Genomic DNA, 21,234 nt, shown 5'->3' with positions numbered 1-21,234 from the left:
TAAGTCATCATCATCATATTTTGTGGATCTGTTGTCGGGGACGGGGTCGTTATATCAAGTTAAACTGAGTTATGATTGATGTTCCGAAGAGCTGATGTTAGGAAAATTAGAACTGTCAGTTAATGACTGCTGTGTCGAGCATCGGAGTTTGACACTGGATATTTTTTCATGCCACGGGTTTTATAGAGAGTTTTATATGCTCTTCGTATACTTACTAGATATTAGACATAAACTGTGAGTTTTAGACAAAATTATTATCAAAATGGTGCAGTAGACTTGTGCAAGATTGCACACCTTTTTGCAGTAGTTTAGTTTTTAATACATTTTTAATTTGTCTATGGATTTTTGAGATGTGACTTTGATTATACTTTTGTTCCAACGGAAAACCAGTGCCTATTTATTTAATCCGAAATATTGGTCCATCTACCGGTAAAAATTATGAATACGCGTTCCAAAAGTGCAAAAGTAAATGTGCCCAATATGGGAGATGGTGTGACATCCGTGGCAGGGCAACAGGAGTCTTCCTCGTCCGCGCAGCCAAGCGCGGACCCGCCCTTTCGGCATCAGGAGTCTTCCTCGTCCGCGCAGCGAAGCGCGGACCCGCCCCTACACGCCGCACAGTCGGCACCTTCCCGCACGTCAAGTGGCGCTACCTCACGCTCTACCATAGTGGCGCGGCAGCTGGAGGCTCAAGCCCTGCACGCACGCCGACTAGCGGACATAGAAAATGAACGCGAGCGCCTGGAGGCAGAGCGCCAGGCGGCGGCGGCAGAGCGCCAGGCGGCTGAGGCAGAGCGAGAGCGGCATGTTGCCGAACTTGAGCTGAAAGCTAGTCTCGCTGCCATAGAGGCGGGCGCTAGCCAGCGCGGCGGTAGCCGCGGCACGCGTAGTCGTGCTAGTGTACAGGATTGGGTAAATAATGTGATTCCTAATCCTACCGAACAACATTTACTTAGTGCCAATCCGCCTTTCAGATTCGATGACACCGTGGTCCAGTGCGCGACACAGGGACCGAGAGCACCGCGCGGCCTGGGTGCCGCGGCATGTGATCGCTCTCCCAACAGTATCGTCCTGAAGACGGAGGAGTGACGCGCTTAGTTAATTCGTTGGAGAAGTTAATAAATAAAGTTAATTCTCCCGTCACGAAGACGGATTTGCCCACTTTCGACGGCAAGTCTTATTTAGATTGGTTAGCTCTAAAACGAGCTTACGAAAATACAGCTCAAGGTTTGTCGGCAAGTGACAATTTAACGAGGCTGTCATGCGCTCTGCGTGGAGCGGCGCGCGAGGCCGTGGCGGGGCTGCTGGCGGCGGCGCGCGCGCCCGCGGCGGTGCTGGCCGCGCTCGACGCGCGCTTCGGCCGCCCCGAGCTCGTCGTCATGCACGAGGTGGCGGCGGTGCGCGCACTGCCTAAGGTGAACTACGACGGCAAAGATCTCGCTATTTTTGCGAGCCGGGTACGCAACTGCGTAGAAGTTATCCGCCTGCTAAATCAGCCGGATTATTTATGTTCACCCGAGCTATTTCAAGTATTGTGGAGCAAGCTGCCTTTACTGCTGCGTCCACGTTGGTTGGATTATGCCCATTCTTGTGTTGATTGCGTTTCGAAAATAGAAATGTTCGCAGATTTCCTGTCGCGTGAAGTCGATCTGCAGTATAGGTTTGGGGGCGTGATGGATTATACGTCGCCCGGCGCCGCTCGGCAGACCGCATACAACAGAGACAGGGTAAATATTGTTGCTGAAAATAATTCGAATAGCATTCCATCACCAATAAACACGATTGATAATTCCGAAAATATTTGTTCGCTATGTAAACAAACTCACGAATTATCTAATTGCAGTAAATTTGTCAAAATGACAGTAAATGATAGGTGGCAGTTTATCAAAAATAATAAATTATGCCCCAGATGTTTTCGAAAAGGTTTTCACAAATTCAAACCTTCTTGCACTAAAAAAGTATGTAGCGTAGATGGTTGTGGCATGCGTCATCACGTATTATTGCATGGGTCAAAACTTGAGCGCGCGGTCGCCGCGCACGTAGACGTGGAAGACGACGATGACGACGACGAGCCCGCGCCATCGATCTCCAACGCGCCCGCGGCCTGCAGCGCGCCCACGGCGCTCGCACCGGCATCGCCGTCCGACGACTCGGACCACGAAATATTGACGCATGCAACTTCATCGTCACCTAAAGAGTCTTCCGTTCGCCCGCTATTAAAAATAGTTGCCGTGACCGTGTCAGGACCTTCTGGTAGTGTCAACACATACGCATTATTAGATGACGGCTCCACAGGGACCTTTATAGACTCTGATCTTTCTGCTAGGATTGGTGCTACGGGACCGGAAAAACTAATTCATTTAGATTGTGTAGGTGGTCTAGGAAAAGATGTTAACGTACAATACGTCAATTTCAATATAAAGGGTCGCCACTCGACTGAAACACACTGCATCAAAAAGGCGAGATCTTTTAGTGGTTTAGGTGCTGCTCGTCAGTCTGCACATCACGAGAGCGTGCGCAAGTATCCGTACCTCGCCGACATAGCTGACAATTTTTGTTATGAGGACGTTAAACCAATGGTGATTATAGGTATTGATAACTGGCATTTATCTTTTGCCATAGCTACGCGCAAGGGAACCAAGACACAACCCGTTGCTATTCTGACTGCTTTGGGCTGGGTTTTGTTTGGTTTCGGTTGCAGCAAGACTAGACAAGTTGACGTTGTCAACCACACCACACTGAACGAGCCTGAAGTAGAAAATGATCGTTTTATTTTAGAAAACCTCATTAGGGAACAATTTAAACTCGACTCAATTGGTATCTCCAAAAATGAAGCCCGCAGCGCTGACGATGAGCGCGCCACACAGGTTCTCGAGCGCACGGCGCATCGCCTAGCGGGAGGCCGTTTCGAAGTAGGCTTGTTGTGGAAAGCTGACAATCTGGTTATACCCGACAGTTACAAGTTGGCTAAATCTAGATTTCTCAGCTTAGAAAAAAAAATGCTTAAAGACTCGTGCTATGCTGAACGTTACCGTCGTAACATACATGACATGTTGTCAAAGGGGTACGCTGAACCATGCTTGTCAAGTCCCGAGTCAGAGCGTCCCCTTTGGTACCTGTCGCATTTTGGTGTAATAAACCCAAATAAACCAAATAAATTGCGCACAGTACATGACGCGGCCGCCAAGTCTCACGGCGTGTCATTAAACTCCTTGTTATTGACCGGCCCGGATCTGCTCCAACCCCTGCTGGGTATTCTGATGCGGTTCCGAGAGGGTAAAATAGCATTAAATGCAGATATTAGGGAAATGTTTCCCCAAATTAAAATTATCGAAAGAGACAGGGACGCGCAAAGATTTCTGTGGCGTGACACCCCAAATGAACCGATCAGAACATTCCGCATGTCGTCCATGATTTTTGGCGCTGCGTCCAGCCCGTTTACTGCCATTTACGTAAAAAATAAAAATGCACTGGAATGGCAGGAAACTTATCCGGATGCAGCTCGAGCAATTGTCTATGACCATTATATGGACGACTGCATAACTAGCCTTGATGATGTCTGCGATGCCGCCAAGCTGGCGGCTGATATATACACCATCCATTCTCGTGCTGGTTTTGAGATGCGTGGCTGGACGTCTAACGATCCTTTAGCGCTTTCGTTGTTGCCAAAAGAATCCTTACTAGAGGCAACTACGATCAAAGATGTCGACATAGATCTAGGTCGCCTGGCCACCCCCGTTCGTACATTGGGCCTCATCTGGCAACCCGCTCACGACGTAATTGGTTTTAACACGGGTGTAAAAAAAGAGGCGGGCTTGCCAGATAAGTTCACAAAGCGAGAGGTGCTGGTGCACGTGATGCGGATTTATGATCCACTCGGGATCCTTGCACCGATCGTTGTTCGCGGACGAATAATGTTTCAAGACGCTTGGCGCAAGGGTTTGGACTGGGACCAAGAGCTCCCTCAAGGCGACTGCGCGGCTTGGAAGTTATGGTACCAAGATCTAATCTCCATATCGAGCTTACGTATTCCACGGCGCTATAACTTGAGTGATCTCGAGGTAGTGAATTGCGAACTCCATCTATTCTCAGATGCGAGTGAGTCTGCATTTGCAGCTGTCGCTTACTGGCGTTTTAATTACGAGAATGGTGACGTTAGACTCTCTCTCATCTGTAGCAAAGTAAGAGTTTCACCACTTAAACCTGTTTCAATTCCTCGTTTGGAGTTACAAGGAGCTCTAATGGCTGCACGTCTCGCAACGTCTATATGCGAAGCCCACCGATTGAAGCCTTTGAGACGCATTTTCTGGTGTGATTCAATGACTACTCTGGGTTGGCTTCGTAGTGATGCGCGCACTCTCAAACCATTCGTATCACATAGAATTGGTGAGATACTAGAACTCACGAACGTTGACGAGTGGCGTTGGATTCCAACTGACTTAAACGTAGCAGATGATGCTACACGTGTTAAACGCTCTGTACTTTCTTCAAAATGTCGTTGGATTGCAGGACCTGATTTCCTTCTTTCTTCAGACTGGCCCGCTGAGCCCCGTATCGACATCAGCGGACTAGGTCGTGAAGAGTATAAACCTAGTGCTCTTGTTCATCTTATCACTGAATCCGATCTGCCCATACCAGTCTCCGCAAATCCAAATCGTTTCAGCTCTTGGATGAGAATGGTGCGAGCAACGGCAAAAGCGCATCAATTCATTTCATTATTGCGTATGCGTAGTCTGCGAAGACGAGACCCTCATTTTAATTTGCCTCGTCTTGAAGGAAATTTATGCACTTTCCAACCGGCTTGCACATCCTCTCCTAGTACCCATATTATTCCTAATTTGGCAACAAAATTATCCGCGGACGATTTACGTCTAGCTGAATCCCACATCTTACGGCAGAGTCAGCTCGATTCGTTTAAAGAAGACTTCCTGCGTATCAAGAACCGAGAGCCTTTGCCTCGAAGCAGTCGCCTTTTTAAGTTGTCGCCTTTCGTCGATGAAAGCGACCAGCTTCGAATGTCCAGTCGCATAGTCGCAACAACGGCCGTCACAGAGGAATTGAAGCGCCCGTTAATTTTAGACGGAAAACATCAAGCTGTTCGGCTACTTATAGCCAGATATCATGAAAAGGCTGCTCATGCAAACAAGGCGTTAGTGATTAACGAGTTGCATCAGAGATTCTGGATAATAGGCCTCAGAAATGCTGTTCGGTCAGTGGCCCTTAACTGTCAGCTGTGTAAACTACGGCGCTCAAGAACATTTCAACCACCGATGGGAGACCTGCCAGAGGCTCGCTTAGCTCACCATCAAAGGCCATTTTCTTACGTTGGCCTCGATTACTTTGGCCCCGTTCATGTCACTGTTGGCCGACGACAAGAGAAGCGTTACGTTGCTCTATTTACATGTCTCGTCATTCGTGCTATTCATCTCGAGGTGGTTCACAGCTTAACGACCGACGCGGCCATAATGTGTCTCCGTCGCTTTGCAGCTCGAAGAGGAACGCCAACGGAAATCTGGTCCGACAACGGAACCGCCTTTGTCGGAACTCGCAGAGAATTGCAAGCTCTCTACGGTGATTCTGTTGAAGATTATGCTGCCAATGAGTCGGTGAATTGGCGTTTTATTCCCCCTGCAGCACCTTTTATGGGCGGGGCGTGGGAGCGGCTGATCCGTAGTGTTAAGAATGCGCTAGAAGTAACGCTCCGAGAACGAGCCCCCTCAGATGAAGTTTTGTCAACCCTTTTGACAGAAGCTGAAGCTTTGGTAAATTCGCGGCCACTAACTCATGTTTCACTGGACTCCGATGCCGAAGAAGCTCTAACGCCAGCGCATTTCATTCTTGGAGCATCCTCTGGGCGCCCTATTCCCGCTGCTCTCAACGAATTGGATCTTATCAGCAGGAGCAGGTGGCGAAGAGCTGTCAGGCTAGCCGATCATTTTTGGCAACGCTGGGTGAAAGAATATCTGCCCTCCTTATCATCAAGAGTAGGAGGCGGCTCTCCACCCATTATTGCGGAGGGTGACGTTGTTATTATCTGCGATTCCAACCTACCCCGAGGTTCGTGGCCCAAAGGTCGCGTTACCCGGCTGTATCCTGGACGAGATGGGGTAGTTCGGGTGGCCGACGTCACCACTGCTGCCGGCACCTTTCGCAGACCCCTAAAAAAGTTAGCCAAGATCTTCCTCTCTTAAAAAAGGGGAGAATGTGCAAGATTGCACACCTTTTTGCAGTAGTTTAGTTTTTAATACATTTTTAATTTGTCTATGGATTTTTGAGATGTGACTTTGATTATACTTTTGTTCCAACGGAAAACCAGTGCCTATTTATTTAATCCGAAATAAGACTAGAATGTTGGGCACTGGTTCTAATATGAAGAGGAAAAGCTTTTTTGTGATTAAAATAAATTTTATTATGGAAAGACGTGATTACACAGAGTCGAAGCTGAAGCAAGAGGGCGGCAGTGTTGTTGCCATTTATAATTAAAACATATTATTTGTTGATGTTGCTAAAAAAATTTTTGGATTGTTGGTTTGATAATGCTGTATCGTACTAAAACAATGTCCCGCTTAAAACATACTTTATAGTAAAATTAAAGTTTCTTTTTAATATGAATCCCCTACTCGTTAATTTTGATGTTAAATTCTCCATTCACCGTTCCGCCTACTTTTTTTTTAATTTTGGCGTGTTTTACGCACTTAAAGTTGGTTAAGAAAAGTAAGTATTGTTTATTAAGATAATGTTGAGCGGCGCAGGGGCAGGTAATAGCGCCTCGACTCTTGGTACGAAATTTCTTTCATCAAATAATCTTGCCCCGAGCTACGAGTAAAGGATTTATAAATTGGTTAAGGCTTTCCATGCGCGTTGCGATAAAAAACCGGTCCCATACGAGTTGGACTTGCATACAAAGAGTTCTTTACCACTGTAGATTTGACACTGTTCGATCATGATTAGATCGAGCAACGCTATTTTTTAGTCTAGTCCATTCTTTAAGTTTTATTTAGAATCTGTTTTATAATTAATTTGTTACCTATTTATGGCAGCCATAGTTACACAATCAAAAAATATATAATTTATATTAATTATCTGTAACGGTGTAGCATTACGTTGGCATTTTTTGGTTAGGAAAGATGTCTTGGGACCTTGGCAAGTCCTAATAAACTCAATCAAAGTAATAAAGCAATCAAATTGACAATCTAAAGTAAAATTACCATTTTGCATTATTAAATTGGTATATATATAACAATCTTAAAACAATTATTCTTATCCGGACTATCTTAGAGAACGGTACTGGTTAATTTATCAGAAATGAGGTCAATACAATCAATTACTGGAAACCGTTTGGATAAATAAAATTATTCCCAGTAACTAAGTAGTCAATCGAATGGAATAAATATTGACTTGAACTTTACGCACAATATATTACTTGCTTACTTACTACCAGTGCGCAGTGACCCAAAGTGAGTCTTGGCCTCCAACACCAGATTACGCCACGCTTTGCGATTTTGAGTCAACTCTTGCCAGCCTTCGACCCCAAGGTCCAAAAGGTCTTTCAGGACCTCGTCTCTCCAGCGGTACCTGGGATGACCAACCGACCTACGTACACTCGGTCGTCCCAAGTACGCTCTTTTCACGGCTCGATCCTCTCCCAACCTTTCTACGTGCCCGAGCCACCGGAGTCTGGACGCCTTGGTCTCTCCTATAACATACAATACAATATATTAATCAAACTTATTTGTAATGCCAATAGAGAATAATCCCAGTTACCTGTAAGAATGAACTTAAAGAATTTCTTTGCTCACCCGCGACCTTGACCTTGTTAGTCTAACATCTGGTAGCATGGTTTACGGTTGTGTTGCTCTGAAGATGAGCTCTGGTTGAGTTCGAAATGCGTCAGTGTTGGTGGTGGTGATAGATGTGTTTGTGTGTGTTTTTATAATATGAAGGTGGAGGAACTGCATGAAAGGTCGCGTGTGAGCAAATAAATACTTTTAGTTCATTCATCCTCCGAAAAGTAACGCCTGATTCAATAAATTAGCTGTAAGAATGCCAAAGAAACATTTAAAACTTTTTTTTAACAAATAAAGTGTTATAGGTCTTATCGGCTTATATCTTAAGGGACAGACATGGACCGACTTTTAAAAGACTGTATTTGTTAAATAAATTCATCCAGCTAGAATCCACATATGCATGGCTACCTTTACAATACTTATTCATACACATTATGTAGTTACCGTATTCATGTTATAGCGATGTGCTTATGCGCTGTCCGACACCGCACTCCGATGATTACGCGAAACCCTTACTTTCTCAAAGCGCAGATTCCAACTTTTTGCATTTTATAGCATACAATTTAGTGGGCTAATGGCGTGATCGCTACAAGCGAGGGATGCCGTGCGGTTAAGTTTTAATATTAATATTCAGTGGTTTATTAGCTGAATCTTTGCTTTTTGCGATTTGTTATGCAATTTAAATATTTTTAATTCTGCGATTGAAGTTTTTTCGTGCGAAGAATTTGGATTTTCTACATAACTTGATGTAGAAGTAGGTAAATATGTTTGACACAAAATGTGTTGAATTATTCATCTTCCTTACCTTAACTTAATCTCAGTTCTATCCGGGGTCCTTCTCGAACAGAAGCGTTAGGGAACTCGATCCTAGGTTTTTACAGGAGTTGAGTACTGCGCTTTTATCTTCTTCACGATATTGGAGCACCATGTAGCGGAAGTGACCTTCTTTTATTAATGTGTTACAATATTTTAATTCTGCACAGTTTTAATGGTTCACGCGGTAAAAAGATAACGTTATTGAAAAACCTCACAGGTTATCCCGAAGATAATCTTTAAAAAATAGTGATTGATTCGTTCAAAGTGATCGATGATGCAAAGTGTCACTTTCTTGCATCTATTTTAATCGATTAATCCATCAATGGCCGGAACTGTAAAAACTGCACTTTGTGCAATCCAAGACTGTATTCTCAAGTGAACCACACACAAAGAACACTCGACGTTATAACATTGCTTACAATGTTATAAACGTCGGTAAAATAACAAGCGATTGTATTTCTTAAGACGTCGACAGTGAAGACGCAAGTCGGTTATCACTTGAAAATTTTTACGCCTGCCAGGCTCGGGTTGCTTTGGGGAGCGTTGTAAAAATTTTCTATTACACCCGCGAGTCGTAAAAGTGTCACGAGACAATAAGAGATCAATCATTCAGTAGACGAGGTCTCCAGTAGTGATTCAACGTGAAAAATATCAGTGGGCTGACCCACTTCCAGAGATTTGCATTCAGGCGGAATACTCTGGTAATTTATCATCCTTCACGTGCCAGCAAAAAAGTTCGCCAAGTACGTGTGTATTTTGGAACAAATGTGGGTTCCGTTGCTCTTAAACTATCGAGGCCCTAGCAATAGCGTTTATCGCGGGCATAATTTTTTTGTTTCGTTCCAATGTGCTTGTGTGATAAAAACAGATGCTATGTTTCCGGTACAGATGTTAACGTGGTAATTCTAAGTGGGTTTATTGAAACCACAGTAGTCATGGCCACATTGCCTAAAGGATGACTATGATATTCTAGTAATGCCTTAGACCTAGAGTTAAAAGTTAATTACAGCCGGGTCTTGATTCGAAGTCTTTCATAGCTCTTTATTTAAAAGTAAATTAATAAAAATAGCATAGTTTTTACTTACATTGATTTATTTTTAACTTTACTTACGCAAACTATTTTGATGCAAAAATACCTAATTGATAAGTACGTTGACAATCAGTACTGGGCCCGCATAGGAACAACGGCCCAAGCCTGAGACAAGGCCTGTGGTCAACAGTGGAACGTACTCGTATATATAGGCTAGGTAGGATGATGATGACCTAATTGTTAATATGTTGTTCAAGAGACTATTTTTTTTATTACAGAACCCTAGAAATTCCGTAAGGGTATCATAGTAACGATGGCAGTCTCTTATTCGTTGAATCAACTACAACAGAGGGGATGAAAATGTGAGCCGTTTGTCTTTTGTTTCTGTTTTCCCTTTCAACTATAGGTATCTACTGTTTCCGCTCTACTTATTCAAACCATTTTTTTGTTTTTCAATCTTATTCTATTGAAGGAAAATTCCTGACGGACTAATTGGTAAACGTTCATCATAAATGAACTATGATGTTTAGAAAGCTAAAGTTTGACCTACCTACTTCAAGGTTCCATTAACGATGTTGGCAAGAAATTATGACGAGTTTTAAAATTAGCACGGGATACAGAATTCTTCAATGGGGAAAAGCTGCAGGCACAACGTAATCCTACTGATATTACAAATGTGAACGTTTGTTTGTTGCTCCAGCATTATTATTATTATCAATTAAAGTTTAGCGCACAAATAGTTGATGAGTTGGATAAACATTATAGGATAAAAGCGAATTCGTCGCAGACGCAGCGTCGCAGGCGGGCAACAGGATATTTGAAAAAAAAAAAGATAAAATAATTAAACACTCAAAAATAAAACGTCTGCGTAATACTAATAAAATTATTAATGCTAATTCTCATTTACGTTGACTTTAAATTCAAACAAATGTCTGTATTTACGACAAATATCACCTCTTTAAATGTAGTCTTACCGAATAATCAATAAATAATCTTCTTTCCGGACACTCAATTTATTAAATCAATATAACGTTTTCAAACCGATAAAATAAATTATGACCACATAATTTGTAAAGAACGGTTTGTCCCACGATATAAATGCCTGACAAAATCGGAATTTAATATTAGGATTTGCTTATAAAATATCTTAAATGACTTACCTCTTATTATGTAAATTAAGTTCAAATGACTACAGTGATATCATGCAATTTTCGTTCTCGTTTAATATCGATTACCATACGTCAATGTATCGGATTTTGCTGTCAGATAATTAGCATATTTTAAACTGAGAATATTTAAAATACTGCTCACAGAGGTTATAAGCCAAGCATTCATATTGAGATTTTATTTACTGTGGATACTTATGGAATATTTTCGACTGTAACCTTTCAAACAAATACGGGATCATCAATTTTATTGGATAAATTGAGTTATAAATTATACGTTTTCGAATCATTGTTTGTCATCTTTTAAATTGATACTTATAGTTGAATTAACGATCACACACATAAATAATACTAAGTTGATAAATAAATTTAAGGACCGCAATTAAATTTCAATAAATGTCAATGAACAAGTGATTTCATAAGTGTAATACTATCCGCAAAAATAAAGAAAAAGCACTGTCATCAAAATTAAACCTAACCTTTATAAAAGTAAAAACTCTATAGAAAGAACTACATAATTTATGATGCCTGAAATATATCATCGTCCCGCAGACTGATAAGCTGGAACAATAGCCGAATTCCAAGAGATCAAAATATAAATAATTCATAAAATAAGTATGTTTTTATTAATTAATAAAGTCGCCGCCTTTCTACCCATCAGATATCAAAGCAAAAAGTAATTTCGACAAGAGTTTGCCATATGTCTCAATTCTTTAAATTCATACTTTTTACCGATATGTTTGTTTGATCTGAAATTCCATACAAACATGAGATAATACTGAGAATTTTATAATTGAAGCATTTATCTTGGGATTTTTTAGAAAAAACTCGGTGGTATGCCTTTCTGAAGATTCATGCCCCGAGGATGGTTTTAATATCGAATCATTTGGTCCTAATTTGAGTAACATGGTGCAACATTTAATTCAAATCCTCGACAAAAAGACAATTTGAGATCCAATTTTAAAGGCATACCGAAAACAAATGGATCAAGCAAGGGGACTATACAAATCAACTCATGCTAACATTATCATTTATTTTATTTGATTTGTGAATTTATGTTGGTACTCGTAATTTTAAAGTACCTAAGTAAGAACAGCACAATAATATTTTATGTAAAATTTTGAATGCCGAAAGAATTTTGTTTAACTTTCTGGGAATTACTGTTAGAAAATTGTGTTAGATAAGTTTCTTACAAAATAATTACTCTGAGCTATGATTTTTAGCAGATTCACGTGTGAGATTGGCAGTGTGCTTTATTATTTACGTGCTCGTTAGCTAGAAACATTATTATTATCTGTATTTGTACTTAAGTTTTATTAGAACTCAAACTAATAATGAAATTGTCACTTGTAAGCAGTAACGTACAATTAATATGTAATTGTCCAAATGGAGAATAATTAAATTTACCCTAAAATCCGAATCTACTTTTGTTTTTATGGAGGTGATTGTGGAGATTACTTTCTCGTAAGGGAAACTAAAACAATAGGTATCTGTCTCTTTGTTCATTTTATTTTCGAGTAATGGGAAAGTTATTAAAAGTTCAAGAAATTGCCCTAAAGCTTTGCGTAAGTAGTTCTGTGTAAGTTTTCTACAAAATCGTCTAAATCCTGTGAATCAGTTATTTTTATTTGATTATAAAAAAACTTGTAGGTACTGAGTCGCAGTGGTCACCCAGCCCAGTATGAACCAAGTGATTATGGTTTCCAATTTTGTCATTCTTATTAAACGTAACTGTATACTGTTTAATACCTCGCGAGGCTTTGTGCTTTAACTACGGACGTGATAGAAATTCTTTAGTACATTGTGAAATTAATTGTTCGCCGCTGGTGACCATACAGGGCTTGCTATTCGGGTCACTCGATGCATGCTCTTGATAGCACTAGTTACTGCACAAAGAAAACGAATCAGTTTTTAAGATTACGACACCTTTTCTAAAACTTTTTCACCTCCTAAAACACCCTAGTGATATATAAGTAAAAGAATTTTAAAGCAATTCTGTTTAAGCACACAACAAAAAAACTGTACCAACAAGAATATGTGTTTTACAAAGCAGTTTTTGCACGTTCTCTTTAATCAAGGCATCTGTGCAGTCAAACAAGTCTATTTGGAAATCACGTCGTCTACACTAACGTTATAATCTGCAAGAAGATTTTATGTTGTCTTCAACCTCTTATATGCTCATACGACTTTACTCTTGTCACGGTGTAAGCTGAGCAGTAATAACATCTGGTAGATGCTAAAATAACGGTTAAGCCGAGATATCGTGTTTTATGTCCTGGTGTATAATAGAGTTAGCCAACTTCATTACAGTATTTTAGATGCAAATCTACTGTGGCATTGTCTACAATTTCATTAAATAATCCGTGAAGCGTGTGATTATTAATTTGCTATCATAACTAACAAGCGTTAACTAAATAGTTTCGATTTTTAGGAGTTGTATTTTTTTTAATAAATGTTAAGCCATAATTCTTTTTTTTTTTGTATGAAAAATACGAATGTTTGTTCTCGGGTCTTGGGTGTTTAATATGTATTTAAGTATGTATCTATATCTATATACTTACATTTATCCGTTGCTTAGTACCCATAACACAAGCCATAACTAAGCTTACTTTGGGACTACGTCAATTGGTGTGAATTGTCCCGTGATATTTATTTATCCATTCAATTTCACGACCCTCTAATTTCCCTTGAACTAATTAGGATACAAAAGAAGGAGCGCGTAACAGCTGATTACAATATTTCACACTTGCACCAAAGCCCGTCTCCCCGGCTACACTATCTGTACCATTGTTTTCTTTGTCAAATGTGTCGCCTTAAGCGCTTGGTTTTATGATCATCTTCTACAGCGGTGGATTTATCTAGCTAGGCGATCTTTGCTCATTCCATGAGTCAGGTGCTTTATGTTAATTACATTTCGAAATCTCGCACTTATTGCCAATCATTTGCTTGAAACTATTCTTTGTACTAGGTTCTTTTATTGCCTCTTCAACACAATCATTTGCCCTAATTGAAATTTCTGATATATATTTATGCATTTGCACTAAACACTTAAGCAAACTTGTCAATAGTTAAGAGAGTGACCATGCAAGTAGCCTAGTGGGCAAAATGGTTGATTTCCGAATATATTAAAGAAAGAAAGAAAAAAAGAAGACATTCATTCACTAATACGGAAGACACACAAATACAATACATGAAAACACATTCAAACAAGTTCATTCAATTTTAACGCTGCACAGGAGGCTTAAAAGGTATTAAACTGAAAATCACCAGACACCTCTTAACACAAAACATCAAAGTAGTGAAAACAGCGCCATATCTACAAGGTAACAAATTAATATACAAAACTAAGCCCGGTGAGCTAAAAATACAAGAATCAAAGGGGCTGAGTGAGCGAAACGAAGATCATTCTATTTATGTTAATGTCACGGGCGTGAGGAAGCGTTTAAATCCAGTCATTAATTATTGTCAAAGCTAAGACAAAATAGATAATACATTCTCTATTTGTTGCCCTCTCTATACTCCTTAAAGAGCAGGACGAAAGAAATAACAAGGAAATAAGTAGACTTCAAGACGAACAGATTGATGATAGACTTGTGATGAAAAAACGTGTCCTTAAATTAAGGTTGGTTTCTTTAAAGTCATTCGTCCCTAAATGAGGTTTGGGAAATGACGTAACACTCTCATAAGTAACAAAGGATGGAGGGACATTAAATAGCATTTTGTCAAGTTTCATAATTTATCGTCCGTTGTACGTATACAGATGGGTCAGGAATTCTATTTATGGGTTTTATGACGCCTTAAAAAGAATGCGTCTTAATTACATTTTATAGGATTTCTTATTATTAAGAGATTTATTGATCTACCCGTCTCGTATGTTCATAATTGTTTCTGTAGTGGCGCGAACATAAGAAACAAGAATATTTCATCAACAGCATACTGTTCCCGCATAGCACAAGTCATCGACAATAATTATCGTACCTACGATTCAATACTTCGGAATACAATACTCGCACCATTCCTAACTGAATATCATTTTCTTCATGCCGTCTCTCTAAATGAACAAAATTAACCGGGAGAATAGAACTATTGCTTTTAATGTTTGTAATTAATGATTAAAGGTTTCAACTTCAGATGAAAAACAAAGCCTAAGAAAGTAAGGAACAATAAACGTTGGATCTCTTTTCAAGCAAATATATTTTTTCAGTTAACCAACTATTCTACTTCGCCTATGTACAGAATAGAGATTCGTTAAATCAGCAGCAAAAGATAACTAAATCGATTTATTCCGACATAAACTTAATCAATGTTGGAAGGCGGTCGTTTCCTTGTATATTAACAGTAATCAATTAAAAATAAGTTATGGCTTCTAGTTTATTCCAATTGAGGTCAAAAAAAAGTAACTTTTTGTTTTATCGTTCCTGTTAAATATTATGTTTCAAACTAGTTTAGTTTTATTAATGTTGTCAGAATTGAGATACATGATACTAATTGATTTTCGATTACTTTTTCGTTTCAATAAGTATAGTAATGATAAATATTGATCCGTTCCAGGCATTGAAAGGTCTGATTACTGTAATAAAATGTGTCATGGTAGGTATTACATCTTCTATTTGCTCTACAAAAAGTTCATACTGACCTACGCGTAAGCAAAAACTGAATTCACATTAACGCAAGATTATCCAGTGATTAAGCGGTGAAGGAATGAAACAAAAAGTCAAGCAACACTTACTAACCGACTCGGCAAGTTAGTAATAAATCTTCCGCGTTCTATACAGTCACAACCTCTCACTCGGTGCCTATAGTTAGCGGAGTGTTATAATTAAGTTAGTTGGACACACTGATTCGATGTTCCAAAAATGTTAAGAGTAAGTATTTATATTTCTAATATGTACTTTGTAAGTACTTACCTGTGAACTTACCGACATAGTTGTAAATTATTTACTCTGCTTTTGATTTTAATTTCAGTAAGGATGCTAGTTTCGTGTGACGACTTGGACGCATTAATTTCCAAGCAACATAGAAAACTACATCTGCATACACTGCGGCAAAGCTTGGAACGTACGTATGTGATTAAATCATTCGACTAACCGTAAACTCGTGTGTATTGCACCGAATCGTGTCCGCACACAGATGGTGTTTTAGTACGGCCGGTTAGTACAGAAAAAATAAAAAGCGAAAAGGTTACTGAGCTTCTAATAATGCAGCTTGTACTGCCGACTACGCATCTGCTGTTTTTGTGAAGCCAAGTGAGCACTAATTAACTTCTGCTTCCATGCTCCATTGTTAATTGATTCTTCATACTTATTGGTGAACGAAAACGAGTCAATTATCACAGCAAAAAATTAGACCATCGCAATGTTGTGTTCTGTTTACGTTACATCTTATTCAAAAATTTTTTTTTCGAAGTGCTTGGTAGTGAGGTACCATCCTCTCTAGCAGAATACAGAGTATATCTTAAATAAATTATTTCCTTTCGTCACTAAGTGGTCAGTTCACAATGAATGAAGCATAATAGATGACATATCTCTTTGTGCTCCACTGAATGACATTTTGCCGTCTAGAATTAATATTTCCTAAAGTAACGCTCAGTTTTGTCTTTGATGTTCAAAGTGTTGAAATATAATAAATATATAATTGGCTACAATATTTATTCTTGGCACTTGTTGGAAATTGTAGGTTTGACTTATTTTTTGTTTTTGTTTTCATTAATTTAATTTAATGAAGACAAGACACAGGACTTAATATACCCTGAAATAAAACTAAGCAAATTGCTACGGTAGATTTCATTCTGTAACCAATTTGTTTTTAATAACAAAGGCAACGAGAAACGCTTACTCTTGATGACTGCGAGGGAACGCTCGAACGTCATCGACAGACGAGTGATTTATGAACTTGAATTCTTTAGGCGACCGTCGGAGGACACGTTTCTTATTTTTTGCGTTTACGCGGCAACTTTGAGAGCATTTAACGCTGATTAAACTGTAAAATTACAGACGCAACGGCCTTTGTGACAGATGCGGCTCCGAATAATAACATTACACACACGCACCGGTATCGTAGGTAGCACTGTCATGCGGCCGACCCTTTGTAGGTAACGAAATCCACTTACAGCACAAAGAATACAATGGATATCTTTGGCAAATTGTAAAATATACACCTAATTATTTGCATTGAAGTGCGACGGAGCGTTAAGGATTCTCTATTTCGTAGACGTACGTATTAAAGGCGGTCCTTGAGGCTTATGAAAACACGATACAATACGAAAGGTCGGCCATTGGTGTTCCGTATTATGATAGGTGTAGCTTATACTTTTTATTTGCTAATATTACAATTGGCTTCCTTAATTTTACTGGATATATTATTTTCTTTCATTTAAACGTAAAAAGAAGACAAAGTAAATTATGTATAATTAAACTTTCGTACAAAAACTGTCGATTTTTTTTTTATGATGAAGATTTTACTTATATAACGATCTAAATCAATTTAAAATACTAGAAGCTAAACTTGCACCTTTACTTTTTAAGGGGCGTATCCCCCGTCATCGAAATAAAAGAGCCGATAAGAATATAAGGCAGTCAATTATTAACAAAATTACAACACACCTATTCTTCACAGCTAGGGGAGTTAATGTTATGAAATATTAGTCACAGAAGATGTGAGCTCAAGATTTTTTCAAGCTTATTTTTGATGGAATTTTATAAATTTCGTTATGAATGGCTCTCCGCCCTGCGTGGAGGGTCGATTGTTTTGTCAGCGCAACACCTGGATGCAAACAAAGTGTGTGTGCGCCAGTAACCGTCGCTAAATCAAGATGGCGACTGCGTGCGACTGCGACACGAAATTATCTTGATTTCAAAGAATTTGTATTTTGAATTAACATTTTAGGAATTATTTAATTTGAACTCTCTTGTTGTATAATTTAGAAAGACTACAAATAGTTGGATCGACCCAAGTTATCAACTGTGATAAGTACTATGGCCAGCAAAAGTCGATGGACAATTCCGAAACATAATCGTCTGACACGTGAAACGGCGCCATCTATGTGTTTGAAGTGTATTAGCGGTATTTACTTATTTACTAACTTAGTTAGTTTATTAAGATGTCACTAGATGGCGCTGGCACTGACCTTAAAAAAATATTTTATATTCATGTTGGAAATTTTATATTTCGCTGCCGTAGTAACTAAATTATCCTGCCTGCGAAGCGCGTAACGACATTTTCTGTCTCTTTCGTACTTGTCGTAAGAGAAGGAGAATATTATTATTCGCATTACTATCGTTTCTTGTCCTTCAAATATTCCAACGATAAATTCTTTGGTTTGTGTGAAGTTCCCAATCCGCACTGGGCCCGCGTGGGTGGTACTACGGCCCAAGTCCTCTCATTCTGAGAGGAGGCCTGTGATCAGCAGGACGTGTAGTATTATAGCCTGGGATGCTGATGATAATGAAATTCTTTATTTACGAAGACCCATGTTGCGAATTAGTGTCAACTTTAGTAATCTCCAAATCTAGCAGTAAATTACAAAAACACAAACTCAATATTACCGCCTGGTAGGATTTGAACTTGTGACATACGAACGAAGAACGAAGTTCAGAACCACTTGACCATCGTACTGTTATCTTAAGCGATGAAAATCGGATCTATATCGGGTCGTCTTAAAATTAATCGGTAAGTCATGCGTGTTTAACGAAACTTAAAGAGGGTAGACTGAAGATCTTCAAACTACCAGGCTAAGTTTTTATTACAAAGATTTTGCTACTTGTTCAGCTGCTTGCAACATCGTTTGATCGTCTTTTTCAAGTTGAATCTGCTTATTATCGTAATTATTCTTTAAAATGAGTTCTCATCGCAATATTGAAATGGTTAAAACATGTGAAATTATTAATTTATATGAAGAAGGAAAAAATATGTCGGAAATTTCTAGAGAAATTGGAGTTAATGTGAGTTTTTTTTTGTTTACGTTCATCCTACCAACTTCTTCATTAAAATTATATCTACGTTATATTATTTTATGTTTATTTATATTGTTACAGATAAACAGTTATATTATGGGTACGACGATATCAAGACGAAGGATCTTTGCTGCATCGTCAAAGATCGGTAGACCACAGGATTGTCTATCCAGAAGAACAAGTGCCGTGCATAACGTTCGTGCAAGATAACCTGCCCAATACACCGGTCGCGTATTGTGTAAGACTGGTTTGAACAACACAAAAATATATATTAAAGTCGTTCCTTGGCCTGCCAGATCACCGGATTTAAATCCCATTGAAAATTTATGGGGTGTTATAACCATGTCCAACGTTGGGATAACCAAAATAAGCGAACTCTGTTACGTTAGAAGCCCACTGTGTAATAATAAGGACAGTATGCGATGCGATTCTTTTTGCAAGCAGTTATCGACAATCATGGGGGTTACACCAGTTATTAAAATAAAATTGATAGTTACGTGTAGACCGGGTTATATACTGAAACAATTATGTATAATAAAATATATAAGGTGCAGATATTTTCAGGGTATGTAATTAATAACCTAAGAATCATAATTGACACATAAAATATTTTCAGTATTGTGTGGTAATTTTTTTTGCTTCATACAAAAAATACCATTCCGTCCAAAATAATCATCCTTGCATAACATTAACTGTATTTTTTAAATTTAATTTAAGTAATTGAAACCAATTAACGACGATGCAAATAATCGATCCTCAAATATCCGCATCTGATTTTCTAGCTCACTGTATTATATAAACCAAAATATTTATTTTATTTATGATCCTGTAGATATCACTTTGTTATGAAAAGTAATTATTTTATTATTATGAACAAAACATTTAATTATACCTTGATAGTTTTGTTTACTTATGTGAGATAAGTGTGAAGTTCAATATATGACTGTAATCTTATTATAACTGTCAGTAACACATTACACACTACAGTGGATCTACGCCATCAATTTATTGATAAGTAAATGTTTAAAACTGGAAAACTTCAATTATTATAATTTATAACGCTTTCGAGTCTTATGATAACCCGGTCTCGGGTATAATACTTTCAAATACTATTTTTTTTTATTGTGGTTCAGCTTCAATCCTCTTTCCAGAATCGGAAATGAATACTTAAGCTAATACCTCAATAAAATGTTAAAATACAACTTTTGGTCAGGTGCTAATTAAATAACTGAAAACCTCACACGACACCCAGAAATTATTTTTTCATTTTATTTTAAGTTAAATGTTTGCGTTTATTTCGAATACCTTCATTATTTCCCAAAATAATTGTATGTTTTACGTAATCAGTCATTTCTAACTTTACAGTTGTAATTTTTTATGCCAGATTTAGAAGAAGCCAAACTGACGCAAAACGGCCAGTAGGTATTAAATTATCTAAGGGGTATGAAACATCCTAAAACATTTAATTGGTGTATGCATTCGTAATATTTAAACTGGGCACAATAAAAAAGGATTTAAAAACTCAAACACAACCTGAATTTAAAACATAGTGTAATCGATTCCACTCTGGATTCTGAACAAACTACTTTCTGGTTTTCAGTTATTTAATTAATATATAGTAAACATTAATAAACTGCGTCAATATTTAATGAATAGAAATATTGTTTAGGAATAAATTTTTTATGTTTTAAACTTCAAAACGTTATATTATTTTCTGTTACAACGTTATCCTTTTTCAGAGTATTTTTTTTTAATTTCCATATCAGTTATCTACACAATTAAATAGAAATTTATAAAATATAAAAATGAACAAAAAACAATTCTGATATGTAGGATACGAACTCATGATCGTTAACGACTTTATCTAAGCAGCCGACCAACTCAGCTATCAACACATTTACTGTTACGGGTAAAATATCGATCATATCATATAACTGTTTAACAGTGCCATCTAGTTCATTTCTTGTGAACACTTAACAAAATCGCCAACTCTCGTGTTCAAAGATTATAGAACGTAAGGTGGTCCATCCACTTATGCAGGCCATTGTACATACGAGTATAGCGTTTAATTTGTAGTCTTTATTTGGAACAGTTTCAAATTTGTAAATCACTCCGAGAGCATTGTTATTTTGTACGAAAAGTAATGGATGAGTGATTATTTAGTTCTCAGTTGTTTGATCGCTTGCAAAATTCACGGAATTTAAAGGAAGTTATTTTCCGTTATAATAATAAACTTAATTTTTCTCCTTTCGATACAATTATCGTTTGAGTAACTGGTTACCTAATGATTCGCCGACTATTTTTAGGCAGATTATTGATTGGCAGACAACGTTTCGCCGAGTAACGGTACGCTGATGAATTTGTACGCAGATGTATTGTTTCGCAGACTAACGTTTCGTAACTCAACCTTTAGCAGACTATTTACTTGGCATATGAGTCAGTAAGCCGACAACTATTCACAGAAATTCGTTTTTAGCCTATTA

At 38.4% G+C, this 21,234-nt stretch overlaps 1 protein-coding gene and 1 pseudogene across 1 annotated transcript; both read left to right on the top strand.

The window, feature by feature from the left end:
- LOC141436211 (toll-like receptor 6) overlaps nucleotides 1-21,234 on the top strand; it is a 141,955-nt pseudogene that overhangs the window by 40,716 nt on the left and 80,005 nt on the right.
- LOC141436584 (uncharacterized) lies at nucleotides 481-6,191 on the top strand. The gene is made up of 3 exons (XM_074099582.1): nucleotides 481-492; nucleotides 589-912; nucleotides 1,065-6,191. The coding sequence occupies exons 1-3, from the start codon at nucleotides 481-483 to the stop codon at nucleotides 6,189-6,191; spliced, it is 5,463 nt and encodes a 1,820-aa protein (XP_073955683.1).

The sequence above is a fragment of the Choristoneura fumiferana genome, chromosome 16, assembly GCF_025370935.1.
Source record: "Choristoneura fumiferana chromosome 16, NRCan_CFum_1, whole genome shotgun sequence".
Classification (NCBI taxonomy): Eukaryota; Metazoa; Arthropoda; class Insecta; order Lepidoptera; family Tortricidae; genus Choristoneura; species Choristoneura fumiferana.
Note: the sequence above shows the minus strand (reverse complement) of the source record. Positions and strands in the feature narration are given on the sequence as shown.

Coding starts and splice junctions, on each gene's coding strand:
- LOC141436584 (XM_074099582.1), top strand. Junction 913..1,064: donor GTGCTAGTGTACAGGATTGG/GTAAATAATGTG, acceptor CTCTCCCAACAG/TATCGTCCTGAAGACGGAGG.